The sequence below is a fragment of the Abramis brama genome (assembly GCF_963993115.1).
Source record: "Abramis brama genome assembly, chromosome: 25".
Classification (NCBI taxonomy): Eukaryota; Metazoa; Chordata; class Actinopteri; order Cypriniformes; family Leuciscidae; genus Abramis; species Abramis brama.
The window spans coordinates 18,083,997-18,106,825 of NC_139987.1; the positions used below are offsets into that span (position 1 = coordinate 18,083,997).

Genomic DNA, 22,829 nt, shown 5'->3' on the forward strand with positions numbered 1-22,829 from the left:
CACTGCCTGTGTGTTTGAGAGAATCTGTGGATATTGAAGTGTTGTACAGAGAAGGGAGAGCATTTGTTCTGCTCTTGGTGTCTTTAGGTTGATGGTTATTGGACGTCAGGTGTTCTGACTGGTCTGTGCTGGTCCAGGAACCAGCTTCTAAATGCTTTGTGGTGCCATTGATTTTTCCATTCTGTGCTACAATAAAATCAGTAAGCTACTCAGATTTACGGGGAATATTCCATGGTAAATATTATATTCCATGCATGGCATTACAATTTATCCTGCACTAAAATGGAATGAAAATTTGTTGGGACAGGTGGCTAAAATGTTTGATAACTTATCTTAATACCTCATTTGGGCCTGTAAATTGTATAAATAAATTTATAGTCAATAAAGTAATTGTTAAAAGTTTTTCAGTTTAAACAATGATTTTCTATATTCTTACCATTCATTTTAAATTAATTATATTGTCAAAATTGCTACATTAAAATTTCAGTGATATTCTCGTTCAGTGAAAAAAGACATGGTTTGAAATTGCCTGTTTCTTACGTCACAAACTACCTTGTGACCAGTCACGTCAACTTAAGCAGGGATGTCTCAAGAGAATCCAGGTTATCCCGGTATATTTTTCTATTGATATGAAAAATCAGGTTCTTTTAGCAACAAAGCTGGTGAATTATGTATATGATATTACAATGTGGTGATGAACTATATGCCTTTCTTTACTGAAGTATGATCTAATTTGCATTCATGGAACACGTCCGTCTAGTGCATAATTACATTGAAAAACAATGGAAAAGTAGCACAGTGGAATGGAAAAATGTTCTGTGTGAATGGCCCCTATGTCATGTAGAATTTCCCACTGTCTTCTCTACTTCCTGCCCTCGGGTTAACCTGCGCCATGGCTGCAGAAATGTTTTATTCTGCATTCAAAACCAGCTGAAGGATTTAACCCCCATCACATCTCACCCTGAGAATTAATATTCTGTAATGTTGTATTATCTTTAGAGATGCTTAAGCGCTTACAGACCACATTGATCTCAAAATTTCAATTTCATCTGGACTGATCTAATCCACTCACTGTGATTTCCCTATGACCTACAAAAACACACCCTCATATTGTGTCCCTTGTGTATGTAGTAGTGCACATTTGGATCCGTCATTCCTTCCTCATCTCACATCTCACACAGGATAGGGAAAATGTTTTTTCCAAGTGTCCACTAACTTGTTTCCATTCCCTTGGGGCATTGTGTGTGTGTGTGTGTGTGTGAGAGAGAGAGAGAGAGAGAGAGAGAGAGAGAGAGAGAGAGAGAGAGAGAGATAGATAGAGAGAGAGAGAGAGAGAGAGAGAGATACGGTTAGGCTGGTTTCTTAATGCATTATTAGTGATATTTGTGCACATTTTCACTGCACACATGCCCATGTTGTCAGGGTAAGACTTCACTGTCTGCCCTTTTCTATTAGTAAGTCATGTATGTGTATATGTCTGCATATATGGAGCTTGAAAGTGACAGTGCATGCATAGCTGTTGGGCCTGACTGGGTCAGCAATGTGTGTGTCTGTCATGAGTTATGTCAGCATATACAGCTGGTACAGTAGAACTGCATCTATGAAATACAAACCCAGCACATGAAAAAAACAAAAAACATTTTGACATCAGTGAAACCCAACAAGACCAACATGAACCTGTGACCTTGCAAAGCTAAGATTTTTTTTACTGTATTAAATTAGATTTATTTAAATATATTGGAAAACTGTCACCCAGAATATGTTTATATTTTGCATTTAGAAGATGTTTCTGGTTTTACATATATTTATGTTCCTGTATGCCCCGCCCCAGACTATCACATATGGGAAACTTGACTGATTCTTTTATGCTGTTTTTGATAGTTTTTGGAGCTTCTACTTTTGTTTTCACTACAATGGCTACTGTGATGCCCCTTTTGCATTTTTAATGTACATAATTCACTGAATTTCCAATCTTGCCAGAATATACACTTACAGAGAGAAAAGCACGCATTCGCTAGTGTCAGGCTGGAGGGATTATGTGTATCGCGCATGAGGATGGACATGCATCTGTGTCTTCTGATTAGACACAGCCTGACAGGGCAGAACCTGATAGAACACAGAGTAATATTTCCAAAGTCTCTGGCACTTCAGGCATGTGTTCTCCTGGAAAAACTCAACGAGGCTAATCTGAGGACAGGCAGGGGACATGCAACCATAGGTACCATTTGCCATGTTAATATGTATAAATATAAGTGCAGAAAGGTGCAACAATTTGGCATGTCTGCATACGTGTGGAAATGCGTGCATAAGTCCAATTAGACTCATCTTGTGTGGTATTTATCTGATTAAAAAAATAACGCTCAATAAAAAGAGTTGTGTGGAACTGCATGTTTTGCAGGCAGTAAAAAAGAAAGCTCTTAGCTCAGCAGTTAACAGTGCATCGCATTTAAAACCACACGTTGCTATTACAGTAAGGCACTGTAGAGATTCTCTAGCGTAAAACTGTTGGATGTTTGTAATATCTGGAGAGACCTTTGAGAGTCTCAGAGATTCCACTCCAGATGGATGTCAATTCAGTTTGCTTCTAAACGAAGGTCGCTTAATTAGCCTGCTGTGCAAGTGTTGAGTGTGTTTAATTGGACTGCTAATTCAGCACTCTGAGCTTTGGCAGACAGCCTACTCTGTTCCTACAACAAACCGCACACACAACCATCAACCCTCCCATGGAACTGTTGGCATCGGGGCATGTTTTCCAGTCGACTGTGGCACTCACTCTTGCCCACTTGGGTGGCACTAAGATTCCCGGCCCCCGACTCCTGGATGGCAGTTTGAGTTGTTTTGAACTCTTTCTACTACTCAAGTACTGCATTTGTTCTGGATGTGTTAGTAATGATGATTATTATTTTGTTTATTGTTTTACCATGTCATACCTTAAATATGCCTTTTTATTACTTTTTATTTATAATATCAATTTATATTTTTTACTAATTTTAAATAAAAACAACGCTAAATAGTCTAGTAATTTATATAAATAAAAATGGTAATACATTTTAATTATTTAATACATTTTGTTATACGTTATATACATTTTGTCGTTTAAGTTTTATCATAGTAAAGTGGTCAATAATGCAGTAAGCCCTATGTTATGGTCCATGCAAAGGCACTGATTTTATTTCTTGCCAGAAATCTAGTTTACACACACACTTTTGGCCCCTTGCTGAGTGTTTTGTTGTTGTTGCTGCTTTTGTGGTTGTGGTCTGTGCTAGACTGTCTGTCTATTTATAGTTCAGACATCAGTAAATCCACCTCAGAAATGCAACTCTAGCTTAAACATCCTCTTTACCTCATAGTCTAATAAAAGCTTAAATGGGATCTCTGTAATATTCTCTAATGGAGCCTGTGTACATTTATCTATGTGTGTGTGTGTGTGTGTGTCCGGATTTAAAGGAGGTCTTTGTAATTCACTGTAATGGCTATGTGTACATTTATCTTCATTTGTGTAAGAGGATGCTGTGGTCTGGGAATGACATGATTACTGTAGACAAGGAAAAAAAGAAAGAAAAGGACAAAATTCTGTAATATCTTAATGTCATTACACCCTTAAAACAAGATAGATTTACAATATATTTTATAAAGTGATTTGTGCAAGAACTTAAAGGGTTGGTATAATGCCCTTTTCACAAGATGTAAAATAAGTCTCTTGTGTCCCCAGAGTGTGTGTGAAGTTTTACCTCAAAATACCCCACAGATATTTTTATTTAGCATGTTAAAATTGTCACTTTTTGAGGGTGAGCAGAAGCGCACTGTTTTGTGTGTGTCCCTTTAAATGCAAATTAAGCTCCTACACAGGGGGCGGAGCTTCAACAGCTAGTGTCCTTTTAACTCACACAGACATGCACTGGAAATTTCAAAATCTTTTAGCATTTTATGTTCAAACCGGAGTCAGACAATGATGGAGAGACTCAAGAAGAAGTGACAACATGTAGAAGCAACAGGACATTTCTGAATGGTTAGATTTTATGAATTTATGAAGCTGATGTGTAGTTATCTTCTAGTCATTGATTAGCATATTCTGTCTTGATAATCTATAAATCGTGTTCAGGGGGCGGGGTTTATGTAAATTCTAGGATTGGTGATGTCACTAACCCGGGAGGAATGTCGTGTAGTCTCTACCAGCCGTTTGTTGTAGTCCTTAAAAAGCGATTTCTTTAAAAGCAAATATCTCCCGTTGCTTTGAACTTTGAGCGTCGTAACTTTGCAGATGCTGTTTATGCTCAAACAGCAACATTACACACTAACTAAAGTTAGAAAAGTCAAATCATAATCAACCACCCCTTTAATACTTATAGATATATTCTCTGAAAATGACTATTAATTTAATACATTATTAATCACGTTTTAAGAATGTTTAGATATTTAATTGGAAACAAGACAAACATGCTGATAAAGAAATAGTTTTTTTGCAGTTTTGTTCATTTCAACTGGCCATCACATGAGAACCATCTTGTCTCTGGCCCTTCTGGCATCTGTGAGATCCACCATGAGAGTTTTGGAGGGCCCTGAGGGGCTGATTTAGAGAAGGAGGGGAGGTCATGATCCAGCAGGATATTTTGTCCCACTCAGCCTCAGGGGAAAACAGTTGCTCTGGGTGGCCAACACAAACAGTGGGATCTGCAGGATAGTAAACTCTCACATACACATAAACAGATTTCCTCTGCGTCCATTAGTCATTGTTTCGACCCGGCCCAACCCCTCAGCCTCAGTAATCCTCACCTCTATGATAATAATCTCACACCATTAGTAAGTACTTTAGGAATCAATTCAAACAACTCTGGGGATAAAAACAATGCATTGGCATGTTTATGTTGTGGAATAGAGATCCGAAGATGGGACGCTCTAGGCAGGGCAGGATTTGACTGAGGCTCCACACATCCTTTGACCCATTTTACTAGACTCTCTGTTGAGGTGACCAATGCTGCTGATGAGACTGATGACATTAGTGACTCATTGCTGATGTGTCTAGAAGACATTCTTCATGTAAGATAACTCTAAAAGAAGCTGATCTTTCCTATTCTTTCCTTGAACATTTGGGTATAGCATAACAGATTTTTTTTTTCTCTATATTAGTAAGTTTGCAGTATAAAGGTGTCATTATAAATACAAAATCTTAAAAGCAAAGCAGAAAGAAACCCTGGCTTGTTCATTCGGATCTTTAATTAGTCTAAGCCAAACAAAATGTTGAACTTGTTAAAGCATCCGAATATCATGTCAGGATGTCAATTTTGAGCAAACCTCTAAAGTTAAACCAGATTTTCTTTCCTTTTACCAAACTTTTGATGATTTTCATCACCTCTCAGAATCTGGCCCCAGACTTAAAACATTCCCCACAGGAAAAACAGCCACAAACCACAAATAAGGTCAATGAAAACAGCACCATCTGGCAGGCAGCTTCTTCCTAATCTTGATGTCTCTCATTTTAAAACTGGTGAGGGAAATGGTTCCAGAGCCACAGGGGGTCTACAGAAGTTCAGAGGCAGCAGGGAAAAGTCAGTTTTAGGATTATGGGCATGTTTGGGATTAGGGGGAAATCTGAGGATGACTTTTTTGGGGGAGTTTTTCCAGTCTAAAAGATGTCTACATGGTTACAGAAGAAAAAAGGAGAAGGAAATAGTGTTGTATGAACTGGAAACATGAAGGGGATTTCCTTCTAGATCATGTTTTGACAGAGCTGACCCTTGATGTGCAGAGAAGCCTCTATACTGAAAGTTAGATACGTCCATCTGACCTTGTGGCCCTGCATTCCTCCGTCGTCACTGAACGACCACAACCCTGTAATTATTTACCCACACTGATATCCACACACACATGCTTTTCTCTCCACCACTGGCAAAAGAGAACATTTTCGTGGGCGAAATCCAGTTTCAATAGGAATCCACACAATCTGGAATTTCACGTGAGGGTGAAAGATTTCCTCATGCTGATTTTGTAACGGGTTTGGTCACAGGTTCTGTCCTGTCAAGTTGGTCACACATTCGCCACGCTGATCAACAGAAAGATGCTTGGTTAGAACGTGACTTCTGTGTGAGCTGTGTTTCACACATCGCTACACTATTGACAATGGACCTTTTTTTGCCCATGAAATGTGGCTATGATGTGATAAATTTGATCTTATGATTTGCTGCTGTTAAACTTTTTTTTTTTTTTTAAACCCATTCAACATTTAAGTCATGTTATGTGACTGAAGAGTTGACTCAAATGTGTAAAGTACACGTATTTTGAAAGGAAAAGGAAGGGGGGAAAAGCCTTAGCCTTATCCAGACAAGGGTAGAAAAACTGAGAGTTGCCGTTCTTAAGTCCCTGTTTCCCATTGATTCTGTGAATGTCTGTCTGTCCTAATTCTATCCCATTACACGCCCCTACTCAATGGCATGTTTGCTGTCAAAAACAGGTCTGCTGCTGTGATTGGCTGCTCTCCGTAAGGCATGTGGAGGTTGATTTGTCCGGATTTTTGTGGGACAAGTGAAGGACACATTTTGCTATACATTCTTGCATTCTGGACGATTTTGAAAAAGTAGTACAGGATGCCATAGGCCAGTGACTCCCTCTGACGCCCACTGGCCTCTAATATGAATATTCATTAGGGTCTCCTGAGGGGCCCCAGGGATTCATATGAATTCACTCTTTCACACAGATGAGCAGTTAGCTGTGTGATAACCACGCTAACATGGAGTGACGTTTGGGGCCACAAACAGGTTACACATTCAGACAACTTTGCTCTTGATTTTTTTTTGCAGGCCATATAGTGGCATATAAGTTTATTTATTTATTTTATACAGTGTCAGTTCAATACTTTAAAACTTTAAATTGCTTGTTAATTACCTTGTTGTTTACGATTATTAGAGGCTTTTATTCATTTTCCTTTCTGGTCCTCCTTAAGTGCATAAAACATAAATCACCTCACTAGGATATAGAAATGTTAAATGTGCGAGACCTCAGTGGCGCTGAGACCCTTTCAGCGCCAGACTGGCTCCTGCGCCGCTGTTTTCTGGGTAGAGTTACTCCAGCGTTTTTATTTTGAGGTTTCAGTTGCGGTTACAATCTTTTCCCCTCGGTTTGTGTGTTGAGGAGGTTTAGGCTCTCTGTTACAGCGGCGTATCCGGTTTAACTGTGACCCACCCAGGATGAACTGACTGCTTTACCCCTCCGTTCATGTCTTTCCTTTTCTCTCCACACCTCACTCCAGTCATGTCACCACTGTAACCTACTGACATAAATCTCCAATGCAAAACTTCCCTCTGAAACACCCCCCTCTGAGAAGGAGCTGAGCCAGTGTAATGCCTGACACCCATAGACACTGGAATGTGTGTGTGTGTGTGTGTGTGTGTGTGTATGTGTGTGTAAGAGAATGTTTATGTGTATGTGGACAGGACTTATGAAATACATTGATACACAGTCTTAGCAACCACAAGTAGCCCCTAACCCTAAATATTAATCTTTTGAACGCTAATCGACAAGAAATACACTATTTTGTTCAAAGGTTTGGGGCAGTCTTTTTTTTTCTTTTTTAAAGAAAATAATATTTTTATTTAGCAAGGACACCTTAAATTGATTAAGTGTGGTATTTTTATTTAAAGTAAATGCTGTTTTTTTGTATAAAAAACTTTATATTCATCAAATAATCCAGAAAAAAATGTAGCAGTTTCCACAAAATATTAAGCATCACAGTTGCATCAACATTGATTAATAAGACATGATTCTTGAGCACCATTCATATTCATATTAACAGTCATTCATATTAACATGATTTTTGAAGGATCATGAGTAATGATGCTGAAAATTCAGCTTTGCCATCACTAAATTACATTTTTAAAATGTATTGAAATCGAAAACATTATTTTATGTAATTTTAATATTTCACAATGTTATTGTTTTTAATGTATTGATCAAATCAATCTTAGTGAGCATTAGACACTTAAAAAAAATCTTACAAACCCCAAAGTTTTGACCTGTACTTGTTGTAGCTATTTGATCAAACATCACACATTTGTCATAAGTGTATTTGGATGAACTGTTCCATCCCCACCCCCCACCACCCCTTTCTTTTTTCTTCTTTCTTTCTTTCTTTCTTTCTTTCTTTCTTTCTTTCTTTCTTTCTTTCTTTCTGTCTGTCTTTTTGTGTTCTTTTTGTAAGTTTAATGCATTCTTGCTTTTTTATGCTAAATGACTTAAACAATGCATCTAAATAGGCTACTGAAGTAGAAATTGTGACAACTAGCCCCAATCTCCCCTATTATATATACATTAAAAAATATGTACAGACTAGTATCCATTTATTTGTCATCTAACGTTACCCAGTTTCACAAGAGATCCAAATGTCAATATTTCACCTAGAGGGAAGAGAGTGAGCGAGCGAGAGAGGGAGAGAGAGAGTGAGAGAGCTGTAGTGTGTTGTAGTGAGGGTACCACGCGCCTCTGCATTGCATTAGTGCTGGAAACGTCACACAGCTGTTCTCGCTGTCATGTTGCGCTGATTATAGACGCGGGAAAACCTCAGAGAGCATGAGACCCATCCGAGTGGATTCTGCGTCCAATTCAGCCTCGTGCCCGAGCGAAATATAAACACGCTTCGCTGTTCTTTTGCTGCAAGGTGACGCAGCGCCGCGTATCAGGTGGAGTGACGACAACTGCGGCACCAGCGCGAGAGACCCGGGCGCGCGAGCGAGCGAGCGGATAACGGTCCTCTCAGAGGAAACCCGGGCGCGGTGCTGATATGTGTCACCGTTCACAATGACAACGAGACGAAAGTCCAGCAAACTGCAGCTTCGGCGGTCAATCAGCGAGCAGCTGCGTGACTCCACGTCGAAAGCCTGGGATTTACTGTGGAGAAACATACGGGAGAAGCGACTGGCAGGTCAGTGACAGGACACGAATCAACTTTTAGAAATAAACAATGCATCGTCCAATTAATCATATGCCTACTACTGCCACATGGGCCTGGGGAAGGTCAAGTTTTAGGTCATGGTCATTTTGTGCCGTCTTGACTGGGATGGATTTAATAAGCTTGCATGTGACGAATGCTTGTGCTGTCTATAAATAATTAAAATCAACATTGACATGCCACCGGTCTGTTGTGCGCGTGAATCCGCAGTCGCGCGCTGTAATGTCATTAGCTGATGTCTGCAGCCTCTCAACTCGATTAAATGCGCATTCCTGCACAAAAACTAATCAGGACACTCGATCCATGTCACGTTTTTGTTTTAAACCCATTTTTAAATATTCTTTACACTCTAAAAAGTGGTATGCTGTGGAGTATTGTTTTTTCTTCAATTTATGGAATTTCAATGTCTCAGTTTGTTCTCATTTCGACCGACATGTTAGAATTTGAACATGTTATTAGCCTATATAATAGTTCTCATCAAGTTCAACTTGTTTGTAGGCTACACAAAAAAGAAAGAAAAGTTGCTGCCTTACATTTTTAAGTAAAGTCAACTTAAATTACATTAAACTGACTTAAAATGTAATTGAATCTTGTAGCCTAGGCCTATAACTTATTTAAAAAGTTGAAAATTGCTTAACTTATTTTAATGAGTTAAAGCAATGTAAAAACATGTCATTTACTCATTTATCATATACTTTTTCAGTATATATATAAAAGTACAGCACAGTATAGTTTTCATAAATGTTAAAAAACTGTCTCTTTTTACAACGTTATTGTCCTCCACACACACTCTGAAATATCAACTAGCTATAATCTAATATCAGCTGAATTAAAAAATTGAAGAAAATTCCAATCTTTAAGTAGTTCATCTTAAGTGAGTTTTTGTACATGTAAAGTTCAACAATAATGTTAAGAGTATAAAACAGTATCAGTTTGGTTAGGGTGACAGGGTTCAAATCTTTGGGGGAAAAAAAGCATAAAAATATTTTAGAAAAAAGCAAAATGACAACCAGTGATCAGCAGTGTTGTTGTATAGAAAAGAGTTTTGACACTTTGTTCCACATTGAATAAATCAAAAAGCATCCTGAGGATGATGACAGTTTAAACTTAAATGATTTGTGAAAGTTGTGATTCAGTTGATTTGACTAAATTTAGGTGAATGATTTGTGAATGAGTGATCTCTAAAATCACTTTTTTAGTCATGCAGAATAATGATAATGATACCCTCATTTGAATCAATAATCTGTTGAGACCTAATTTTGAGATGTCTTTGTTTGGACACTTAACTGTTTTCCACCATGGGGAATAAAGTAGCCTAATTCTAGTAAAGTAGAGTCCATTTTAACATGAATGGCAGGGCTCTGCTTACCCCTTTGTGGTTTTGAGCGAGGAAATGACAGGAAAAGTTCATTTAAAAGCAATCTGGACTCAGTGAGTGCTGTACAGACACTCCTCTCTCTCTCTCTCTCTCTCTCTCTCTCCTTCAACCTACTAACCTCATTCTTCTCTTTTTAACCTCAGGATTCATTTCTGCTCCAGCACTCAGACCTTTTATCTCCTGGGTAAACATAGCATATAAAGATATATATAAAAACCGTATATTAAAACCAGTGTTTTGTTGCTTTGTGCCTGTTTAGAGTGGATTCAAGTGGATATTGAGCCTGTGGACTCTTGTTTCTAGTAAAACATGTGGGATTACTGTAAGCAGTGTCCCCCCGATTTAGACCATGAACAACTCGCCTCTGGTTGACCCCTACTGAATTTAGCTCATAAGTGAATACCCATAATGACACGGGTTTATTTTAATGGATCAGGTTCCTGTTTAGGTAATTTTGGCACAGCCCTTATGTGGGTGTGTTGGCTGGACTGAATTCTGTGGAGGTTATGCAGCCTGAAGCAAGTCCTCAGCTGAACTGAATCAATTACGAATGGTTTTCAAAACTAATTGCATTTCATGACCACCAGATGGCAGTCATACACTCTCAAAAGATACAAAAGCTGTCACTGTGGCGGTACCTTTTCAAAAGGTACACCTTTGTACCTAAAGAGTGCATATTAGTCCCTCAAAGGTACATATTGGTACCAAAAGTGTACATATTAGTACCTAAACGGTACATATTAGAACCTTTTGAAGGGTACTGTCCCAGTGACAGCGTTTGTACCTTTTTTTCTGAGAGTGTAGTCAGGTTCTCCCTCAAAGATGCCAGTATGCTTCAACAGCATCTTTCCTAGTCTCACGTATAGCCAGACATTCTGACTGACGGGAGAAGGTCTGGACTCCATCGCATCTTTCTATTGGCCAAGGGCAGCCCAAGAGGACGTCTGACCGACATGTAAAGCAAACAATCACAGTTTGATTTGTTCAGCATCATGTTTAGGGGCATGAAAATATAAAGTCAATGTCCCCACAATAACAGACTGGCGTGCAGTTCCTTCAAGCACGTCATGCACATTTATTGCAACAGTGGTGCTGTAAACCTCATACTTTTGAAAATTTAGCGTTTAGTCAATCCTGATAAGCACTCATTGTCACTTGTAAACGCAATGGTGTTCTTCTTCCATAAGGGGGTTTGGCATCACAACGGCTTTGTTAAATACCGTGACACATGTCTTCCAAAGATCCTGGAGAATTCAACCAATCAGATGACGACTTCGACACTCCCATAGTGATTCTTATTTTGTGTGCCATATGCATCCGTCATTCAGTCAGCGGTCCATGGTCGCGATGTCTGAGGCTGAGACTACATCTTTCCAAGCGTGTCCATGCATGTTTCAAGCATGTTTCAAAGTGGAAACACAAATGCTTGCATACAAAAGAATTGTGTAGCTGTCTCCAGTGGTGTCTGAATCGTTGACTTGAAGTGCTTTGCCATTTTCCTCTTAGAATTTTCAATAATATCATGGTTCAGTAGAAATGTTTGGCCAGGTCTGTAGATGTTGATTTTCTCCAACCTCCACATCTTCTCAGTGTGCAGTTTAATGAGAACAAGGTATTTTCTGAGCCCACAGAAATGTATAGCAGTCTCTAGAGATGGACAATACCACTAATTTTCTTCTACTACTAATTGATACTTCCCTGCTCCTGAAATATAATCACAGATGAACATCTTTTGTTTTAATGACAATTTTTTTTTTTTCAAAATAAACTATTTGAGGGCAGATTACAACCCCAAACCTCTGGCATGCTTAACAAAAATTCTATCACTAGTCCATTAAGACAGTCCCCTTGTTACATCAGTATCTAAAGTATTTTTATTTCTGGATTGATTCACCCAAGAACTTCCTATAGCGATCTCCCAAGACCAACCAAATGTGAGTGGTCCTGGTGGCCAAATATCTTTAGTGTCTTGACTGAAGTGCCTTGGAACGCGCAGCTTTGTATGATGCGTTGACATTTCCACTGAAACAGGAAGCTAAGGCGGGATATATTGAATGGCTCCTCCCTCTTTTCAAATGGCCAATAGCATTTAGTTTACCTCACAGACTGCAAGTCGTACTTGTCAGCACCATGGAAGCGAATCAGAGCGCTGATGATACGTTGGACTCAATTTTAGAGGTGTTAATAAATTCTAGCCATTTCATTCTTAACCAACGTACAGTTGGAAAACGGAATAAAATTTGAGCGTTTGAGCAACCGAACACACATCTCCAACCCATATTGCTCTGTGACGTGTCTACAGTCGCTTTGGCCAGGTGGTAATTATAGCATAGGGAGCGGGACGCTTTCGATTCTAGAAAGCATTTGATTGGACAGAAGATGTGAGGAGAAGCTGAAGTCAGCAGTGATCTCATAAAAATCTGTGATACATTTAAGCGGAAGTGCGAGACTGTAAGTTTTGAATGCTTATATCTCCTAAATGTGAATTTTGTCATTGTTTTGGAACACACCAGCTTATTGATAACCTTAAGACTAACATATTCATACTAAAAGCTAAAAAAATTAATTTTGATTTCAGGGGACATTTTAAACACAGTTGCTTTAATTAGTGTCAAAATCTGTAGTGTTTCTTTCTGTTTGCTGTTCATATTATTCTATCGTTACCAATTTAAAATATTTAGCATGTCAGATGTTCCGTAAAGACAGTTCGGTTCTGATTCGGTTTGGGAGTAGCTATAGATAAAAGCCCGCCCGCACTTACATTTGATTGGTTGGGTCCTTACATGCGCTTCGTGAGGCACACTAGCACACACACGCAAGGTCTCTCGCTCCCTCTCTCTACACGTTCTTCCACCAGTAGACGTAGAATCCACAGCTAGATCAATGAGAAGCCCTATTACAACGACCATCATTTGAAGTGTCACACAGTTCTGAAATTATCGTACATTATAGGATTTTTTCCATTATTGATCGTACATCGTACAGAGGTCAAAATTATCGTACAAATACGATAATTATCGTACATCTGGCAACACTGGCTGAAACACACACACACACACACACACACACACACACAGACTGTACTTGAGAAACACACTCTAAAATCACTCTGAAGCAGGTTCTTGGCTGAAGTTCAGTTGACTCACTGCACAGCTTTCTGTTCTCTCAACCCCATTGGCTCTTCTCGCAGTCACACGACCATTGAGTGGGTGGTGCAGATGAAAGTGTGCACTCAGATCAGAACTGACTTCATGCCTAGGTGTGTTTGAGTCTTTATATTTGACAGTATTTATATGACAAAAGGATCACACTTTGTAGAGTATTTCAGCAGTACATTTGACTGTGTGTGAAAGTTAAAGGAGTAACTAAATGACAAGTTCGAGGGAAGCAGTTTTGGCTGACTCTGTACCTGTGGACAGTGGAGAGATGGACACAATGTTGACTGACCTCTTAGACGAGTGCATGGACAGTGAGTGTTTGGGAAGCATGACTCCAGAGACTCAAGATATATATCTCAGACTGGACAGTCACCGCAGGCGTTCTGGACTACGCCTGGCCCGGATCATAGCTAGGCAACAGCTGCTAAAGAAGATATCTCAAGGTATGAGAAGTGTTTTAGGTATTTGTATTGTAAGTTTGTCTTAGATGTTTCTCCTAAAATTCATTGGGAGAAATAAAATTAAAAGACACTTTAAATGAGACACGTTAAATGAGACTACAGTAAGAATATAAACCTATAGACAAATGTGAGTTCCTATTGAAATCTGAGACTTTTGATTGCAGCCTTTGGTATATTAGCAAATCTGAGCACAGTTTGAGACATTGCGGTTTCACGTGTGAGATTATTAGGGTCTTTTTGTTAGTATAAACATCTTTATGAGTGAACGTGTCAATTTCCTCTCCATTTATTGTCTAAGAAAAACTATTTAGATAGGCTATTAAAATTAGGTTTTTTGTTCCTACAAGATATCTTTGTTTTTGAAATGTGAGTGAAACTTATAACATGTTCCATTGGCATTATCCAGTTTAACAAAAGATGTGCCCGTTCTCATTTAATGTTTTATTTTTTTGTTCTTGTTTACGTGAATATGAAGCACTTTGCATTCAGCTTTGACGTGCTTAGCTGATCTTCTGTTTTCTCAATTGCAATACAGGCTACAAGACTTCTTGTGTTTTCTGGCACTAGAGAACAGTCTGTCCAACTCCAAAGTATTATCCAAAAATCCACAGTATTATTAATGAATAACCCTTTTATACTTAATGCATATGATAGCAAAACACATGACGAGTATTTTCAAAAGGTTAACGTCACTGCATTATGTTCTTGGAGGTCTAACAAGGCAGGTTGTTTTGGTTTGTCTACTCATTAACAAGAAGTATTATTGTGAAGTACAAATATGATTTGTTAAATATGTTTATAGTACTACTGATGTTTAGCTTTGGTTTGACAGTGAAATGCTTTAGAGGTCAATAGAAATGCTGTGCGTGGCAGCGTTAGTTTTGGTTGTAATCTGCTCACGTACACACACACTTTCTCTCTCACATGGCAGCAGGAATGTTTGGACTGCACACCGGTTATTCTGTCATTGGGCTTGTGGATGTCTGGATGGCTGGAGAGCTCTTGTGAAATCACAGGCTTGTTCAGTCATGGTTGTGGCATGTGGATGCATATCATGCTGCATGATTTATTCACATCTGTGGAGCAAGATTATTGATTTGAAATTATTTGCATCCCACACTTAAGATAGTTTGATTCTCACTGCCTCTGTCTCAAATCTTAACCTGACCTTCTTTTTTGCCTGACTGCAGACTAAGTGTTAGCAGCTGTTCCGTGAGTCGGGTCCAAGAATACCCCATTCCATCAAAAACTGGGCCCGAGGCCTGTCATGCGCAGCAATTTGTTAAAGTGGGTCTGCCACTAAGAATGGTTTGAGCTAAATGTGGACTGAAGTCAATGCCATGATGAGAAATATGAGCATCTTTTGAGTCCGCTTGATAATGTCCCTTGCATTTTCGTCAGCTGTCTTTGGAGGTCAAAATGTATTGATTTTGTTTCTGATTCACAAACTCTCGATTTTATTCATTTCTAGTTCACAAGCTCTCGATTCGATTCCAGTTCACAAACTCGATTTGATTTGAATCTGATTTGCAAGCTCCGAATTTAATTTGATTCCAATTCACAAGCTCTTGATTCTGATTCACAAGCTCTCAATTTGATTTGATTCAGTTTGAATCTGGTTCACAAGCTCTCAAATTTATTTGATTTGGATGTATATTATTTAGAAAGTTAATTTTGCTCTCTCTACTTATGCTGTAAATTATACAAGTCAGTGAATCAGATTGATTCAAACTGGCCCTTTTTTCAGCTCCATCAGATAAGGCATAATGAAAAAAGAAAAAGAAAAGTCTTACGAGTTTGAAAAGACATGAGGGAATTTTCATTTTTGGGTGAACTATCCCTTTAATATGTTACTTATTTAAAGTTAAATCATTAAATGCCGTCCTTCTGCTAGAAAAAAGTCCCTAACAGTGACAATGAATGGAAACAGAATGTTCTATACCCAAGAAGGATGGCATTTAAGGATTTAACTTTAAATAAGTAACATATTAAAGGGAAAGTTCACCCAAAAATGAAAATTCCCCCATGTCGTTTCAAACCCATAAGACTTTCGTTCATCTTCGGAACACAAATGAAGATCTTCTTGATGAAATCTGAGAGCTTATCATATATATCAATATACATATACATCATATCAAGTCTCTTCAGGAAGTTTTACGATCTCTGAATGAACCTTTTGAAGTGTCAAAATGGTAGTTGCGTAACTGTCAATGGAGGGACAGAAAGCTCTCAAAATTTGTGTTCCGAAGATGAACAAAAGTCTTGCACATCTAGAATGACATGATGGTGAGTAATTATTGACAGAATTTTCATTTTTGGATGAACTATTCCTTTAATACAGATATTTTGCCTTTAATATATGTATTGTGTGTGGTAACCATTTTATAAAAGCAATAAGCCCCGTGAAGCTGTGGTTTACAGTGAATTTAGAACAGCTAAGGGGGTTCCGCTAAACGCCCCTTAGCTGTTAACCACAGCTTCACAGGGATTATTGCTTTATTCTATGGAAGAAAATACAGGTTTTGGAAAAACAATGCGAGTAACTGATGACATAATTGGCATTTTTCAGTGAACTGTTACTTTTATTTATGGTTTGCAGCTGCGACAGTTATGTACAAGCCTGCCAACTACTTTCATATTATTTTTGTATTGGAAAGAAAGATATGTTTCATCTAAAAGCAGTCCTCACCCACGCACAGCATACCTTAGAGATTCTTGACTGCACGTAAGTCACTGCTTTAAATGAAAACCTGCCAAATACGTAATGAAAAATGAAATACTCCATAATTCTAGATCTAATTACTATACCTCATTTTTGCCTCATTTATTAGACACAGTAGCAAATTATTTTTTTGAATTATAACAATATGAAATATAACGGTATTTAAAATGAGTCATGATCAGTGCCCTTATCTAACTCTTGTGTCTCAGTATGCTGAGTGGATTCCTGGATGGTGATTATGTACATTTGTAATACCATGAGCTGCTGTGGCATGTGTGCGACTGTGCGGTTACTCAACAGCAGTCAGAGAGGTAGGGCTGGGCTTCAGTGATTCAGTTCAGCCCCTTAATCCAACAACAATCATCTCCTGTCCATACAGATAAGCATTTATCAAAACAATGACACATTAAAAGCAGGAACTGAAATAGCACACAGTGGTCGAAAGGGTGGTAGTCAAGTCAAGTCACCTTTATTTATAGAGCTCTTAATGCAATACAGATTTTTATATATATATGTATATAAAGCACCTTTAACACAACTCATGGTTGACCTAAAAAGTTGTAAAATACATGTAAAGTCAGACAAAATAGAAAGACCATATAAACAATGCAGTAGATAAGTTATTCCTGGTTAAAAGCTATTGAAAATAATACTTAAAACTTGGTAAAGAGGAAGCCGTTCTAACAGAAATTGGTAAGTTATTCCAGAGATTAAGGACCAGCAACAGTGAAAGCTCGATCACCTCTGCAGTGAAACCTAGTTCTGGGAATGGAGACGAGACCAAGATTGCTAGATCTCAAGGACCTGTTTGGTTTGTGGGTGGAGATCACTTCTGAAAGATTTGACAGTGATTGATTGTGTAGTGATTTTAAAACGAATATTAGAATTTTAAAAACAATTCTAAGTTAAATCGATAGCCTGTGTAGCAAGATCAGAATGGGCATAAAGTGATTAAACTATCGTCTGTCTGTCAACAACCTGGCAGTAGCATTTTGAACCATCTGGAGATGCATTAAAGAGGACTGACTTACTCCATAGTATTAAGAGTTGTAATAGTCTAGGCTAGATAAAATAAATGAATGATTTGTTCAAAATTTTTAGCAGAAAGAAAAGACTTGGAATAAAATAACTTCAGATTTGTTTTCATTTAGCTCCAAAAGGTTATAAATGTGATATAGATTTTTGGTCATATACTGTCCAGTAGTAGCAAGGCAGCATTTGTTGTGCCGAAGAGTCCTGAATCCAAAAGAGGAGAAGAAAGCCAGAGGAATGGGTGACATGGACCCAGACCGTTTTGACATCATCATACTGTATGACATCATCACTGGCAAATATATTTTGAATGCTAAAGAGATTTTTTTTTAACTTGTATCATACATTTTTAATGTGTAACATTTATAAAACCACACTCAATATTGACATCATAAAGCAAAGTCACAAAGTGGTTTGAGCCTGAACTTGTTGTGTGTAGGAGAAGATTAAAAAGCAGTATGTGAGTGATTTCGATGCACTGCATGATGTGCATGCTCTAAAGATGGAAAATTAAGACTAAACATTTCTGTAGGGTCAGTGAGTAGATTGAGGAAGTGAATTGTGTGAACAGTATAATTAAAAACCAAGACATAATCAAACACTGTGGCGGTTCTGTGTACTGTGTGTGTATCATAACTGGTATTTGCATTAATGGTATTTGGGTCTTGCAAAGCCATTCAGTTTTGTTTTTGTTTGAGATGAAGTTTCACTGGGCTGACATTTTGCAGTTTTTCCCTGGCTCTTGGTTGCCCTCTGTTGGATAAAATATATATAATCATTTATGTCAATCACAGAATATTACTTATTAATTGTGTTTATTAAGGCAAGAATCAGTATTAGTATTGCTTAAACTATGTGACCTAGCCCCTGTAACCCTAGTATTATAATTTGGCACGTAACTTTTCCTTACCGCTGGTGCTGCAGACGTGACTGATACCTGAAATCATGCAGCTTGTGCGATCAGAAAGATGATTTTTCCCTGGTGAATGATAAAATGACATAGTCTTACATGGAAGGAGGGACCTAACCCAAATCTAGAGAGCAGAATATCACAGACCTGAAAGACTTTTGATTTGGGTCAGTTAGCAACACCCAGAACCGCCTAGTAACCATACAGGAGCGACCGCATAACAACATGCTAAAAACACCTTATGCAATAGCGATCGATAGCAATGTGGCATGTTTTGCATTGCTCACAATAATTCCAAAAAACAAAACAAAAATCAATAAGAATAGCCCACTGTTTAATAGATTGTTGTTTTTTCACTTCTGACCCCTTCATGCCATACGATTCCTGCATTCCTGTCTGCCACTGCTGTCTGTCTTCCCATCTCACACACACACACACACACACACACACACACACACACACACACACACACACACACTCACTCACACACACACGTGCAGCCTCATCTTGTTCCCAGAAGGGAATGTGTGAGGACTCTAGGGAGTGTGCCCAGAGCCACTTAGCCCACACTTGACCGTCTGGTATCTCTCTCTCACACACACATACAGCAGTCTCTCTTTCTCCTCTGTTGTTATTCTTTTGTGAACCATTCTTCTCCAGTGTTATTCCTCCTCCTATCGTTTCACTGCTTGACTGCGCAAGAAAGTGAGATAAAGTAAATAACAGACTATTAAACGGATCTTTAAAGGGATAGTCCACCCCAAAATAAACATTCTGTCATAATTTACTCACCCTTTAGTTGTTCTAAACCTGTATGAGTTTCTTTCTTTTGTTGAACTCAAAAGAAGATATTTTGAAGAATGTGGGTATAACCAAACCATTTCTGGTCCCTATTGGCTTCCATAGTACGAAAAAAAAGAGAACCCCCTAAAATATAAAAGCAGCTATATAATTTCATACTCGTTTATACCATGTGAGACAGTTTACACCTGGTGACTTCATGTGTTTTTACTGATAGGATCTGATTTGTTAACGGTTCCATGATTTGGCCACATAAATGTCTCCACAAAACGAATATAAATCTGATTTTCAATTCTCATGCTACATGCAAATTTAACAGAGTTCACATCAACAAAAGCAACAGATATGAGCTGCGTGTTATTTATCATCAGCTAATTTCAAGATCAAAGACTGCATAGGAGAGAGAGCAGCATCACCACTGGTAAGATCATTTAGTCTCATTACTTATAATAAAGATGATTGTGTGTTGTTGAGCGTCTGCGACTTACTTTCTGTTTCATTTGCGATAGTTTGTGTGTTGGCTTGCTGAAGAGATATTCCGCTGCTCATCTTTGGCGATGCGTGTTGTTCAGTGTCGTTGTCATATCTGGCTATAACATGTCACATATAGAACACACTCTCACATGTTTATTTTTTTACATTTTGGGAGGAGTCAAATTGACATGTGCGGTTTCAACAACCCGATGCATTTACACTTGTCCAGTTCCGTTTGTAATGCGTCTCAGACCACTTCCTGAAGTGATCTGATTTAAATCCGTGTCGAAAGCATTTCAGAGGGCATTTACACCGGATCTTTCCACGATCAGATATCTATCAAATCTGAGCATAAAGTGACCAGGAGCCTGATGTATAAACGCTGCGTACGCACACAAAAAGGCATTGATATGTGCGTACGCAATTTTCCACGCACATATCGGGATTTATGAAAAATAAACTAGGTGTAGCCTAAATATGTGCGCACCGTACGGACACTCTAGAGTCCAGACCGTGCTTTTACTGGAGTGAGCGAAGTAATGAAGTAAAACAGAATGATTTAAACTGTTTTACATCTGATATACACATTTAGATTAAATATGCTACTCTCATTAATGGAGTTAAGCACTGAAATTTCATGAAATCATTATTTTTTATATAAATTTAAATAAAAATGTTTGTAGTGGATGCCCTGCTTTTGAGCACTTTTCCAGTGGAAAGCTGTGTTTTAATGTTTTACCTACAGCGAGGATTGCTTGGCGCATGATAATTCTGTTTTAATTTGCGTTCTAAATAGCAGATGTTCTGACTGGGTTTTATAAAGGAAAATTTGCACAGGTTCTGGCGTACTCATGGTTTTAGAAATCTGAAAACTTTTGTGCGTACGCAAAATCTGGCTTTTGTGCGTACAAACACTTTTAGGATGAAATCTACGGAAAGTTTTATACATGAGGCCCTTGGTGTAAACAGGCCCACAGTAAGTGTAGTATTGTAAAGATAACCATATTTTTAAATTAAAGTCATGCTGAAACTGAGGTAACTTTTCTTTCTAATTGTGACACATGGGTTATCGAAAAAGAAAATACCAGTGAGATGTTTGTCGTTTTCACCGCAAGGTCTAGTTATGACATTTTGATTACATAAACATGACGATTATGTCAAACAAACAAAAAATGTTTAAAAATAAAATATATGGAACTATGGATTACTGGTTTACAATAAGATCTATAATATACATTTAGAAAATAGATGGGAATTTTCATTTAATGCTGACTTTAAATAATTGCCATTTGGACAGTAGTCAGAATAAATAAATAAATAAAATATTATCAACTCAAATTTAGTTGTATAGCATTTTTTAAAATATTGAAAACCTCTGCTTTAAAGGCAATATAAATAATTCTTACAATTAAGCATTTAACTTCTGAAATGTGACATAATATGTAAGATGGGACTTGATTTTATCTGTCTAAATTTGATTGGATCGAAACATGTTATGCTGTGATAGAATCAGAAAGTTATTACATTTGGATTTTTTGGTATTACTATAATAATATAGATATTTCTACAGTATTTCTATAGAAATTTAACAAAGTGCTTTTCAGGTAAAAATAAGTAAAAATAAATATCGGTGGGAATTTCTCCCAGCACTTGAACGGATTGTATCATTGTCTGGGAACAGGCAGCCGGACGGGTTGCATCTACAGCTGCGGGTGTGTGTGTGTGTGTATGATCTATGGCGCACTGAAGATAAACGCACATGGTCATTTTCTCACATGTTCATGGTTGAGGAGGGGGGCGGGGGTCTGAAGACTGTACATACTCCAGCTGTTTGGAGGAGTGGAGGGGAGGGCGGAAGAGAGATTGGCACATAAGGGTTACAGTCGGGAGGTGAAGTGTAGAGAAAGAGAAACATACAGCTGAGGTCTGCGGTGGAGAGGAGCTGCTCTGGAACGGGCTCTTCTAGAAGACTGATAGAATAAATCACGCTGAATGTTCAACGGGGAACTCCGATATGGTTTTTGGATCTTACCCATGACCACAGCTGCGTGCCGATGCCTAGAGGTACCAGAAACCAACTGCATCTTCAATTTACTCTGAAGCCCAAATGGCTCTTTTTTTAACTTTATGATATGCATCAAGTTTTTACTATTCTGTCATTTTTAAAAAAGTTTGTTTTTTCTTTTTGCAAGTACACAGATGAAATGTTAATGCTCAAATCATGCTCTTTTATGTCAGATATGTTTTATTTAAGCATCGACTTTTTTCTCTGATGCTGCTTATTCTAAAATCACTTGGGTTATTTTCCCAGGAGCAAAATCTGATACTTAAACAAAAGTGTCCATTTGCTCACCATTATGGCTGCCTAGAAGAAATTACTGAGATATTTAAGGATTTCCTTTGTGATTTTTCTGTCTTATGACTGAGTTTGAATATGGAGGACATGGTACATACTAATGGAATTTCGGAGTCATGTTTAGTTAAACAAGAAACATCCTTATGATCCCAGTGGATGGATGTCAAATCACTTTAGCATGTGTGGGAAAATGGCATTGGTCCATAAGTATTTGTGTGTGTGTGTGTGTGTGTGTGTGTGTGTGTGTGTGTGTGCGTGTTAACTGAATGCTCTGATGAGCAATACAGGAACTGTCTGGAGAAACCCCATGGGAGAGGTGTGTGTGTGTGTGTGTGTGTGTGTGTGTGTGTGTGTGTGTGTGTGTGTGTGTGTGTGTGTTACAAATAGTTGAGATGAAGAGTAAAAAGAGACTGCATGTTTGTGGGAGAGTTTGCATTACAAAGCTCAGAAAGGATCATAGTTTTACTTCCTTGGTGGTCTGAGAGTCAAGTTCACACAGTTTAACACACACTCATTGACACCAAAGCAGATTTGAAACACATCTAGCTGCCCGTTGACACAATTGATAGTTTCCGAACAGAGGTTTAGATTTAGTTTAA

At 38.2% G+C, this 22,829-nt stretch overlaps 1 protein-coding gene across 5 annotated transcripts in view; it reads left to right on the forward strand.

Annotated features, from left to right (window-relative positions):
• stard13a (StAR related lipid transfer domain containing 13a) overlaps positions 1-22,829 on the forward strand; it is a 68,973-nt gene that overhangs the window by 19,610 nt on the left and 26,534 nt on the right. Inside the window, exon 1 of one of the 5 annotated variants that reach the window (XM_084104773.1) lies at positions 8,448-8,911. The exons of 2 other annotated variants lie outside the window; for them this stretch is intronic. In XM_084104773.1, the coding sequence (XP_083960899.1) occupies positions 8,788-8,911 (124 nt within the window). In that variant the 5' untranslated portion in view covers positions 8,448-8,787. Of the gene's footprint in view, positions 1-8,447; positions 8,912-13,546; positions 13,918-21,773; positions 21,939-22,829 lie in introns of those variants that run through there. 2 more of the 5 variants (XM_084104772.1, XM_084104777.1) reach the window with 2 other exon arrangements.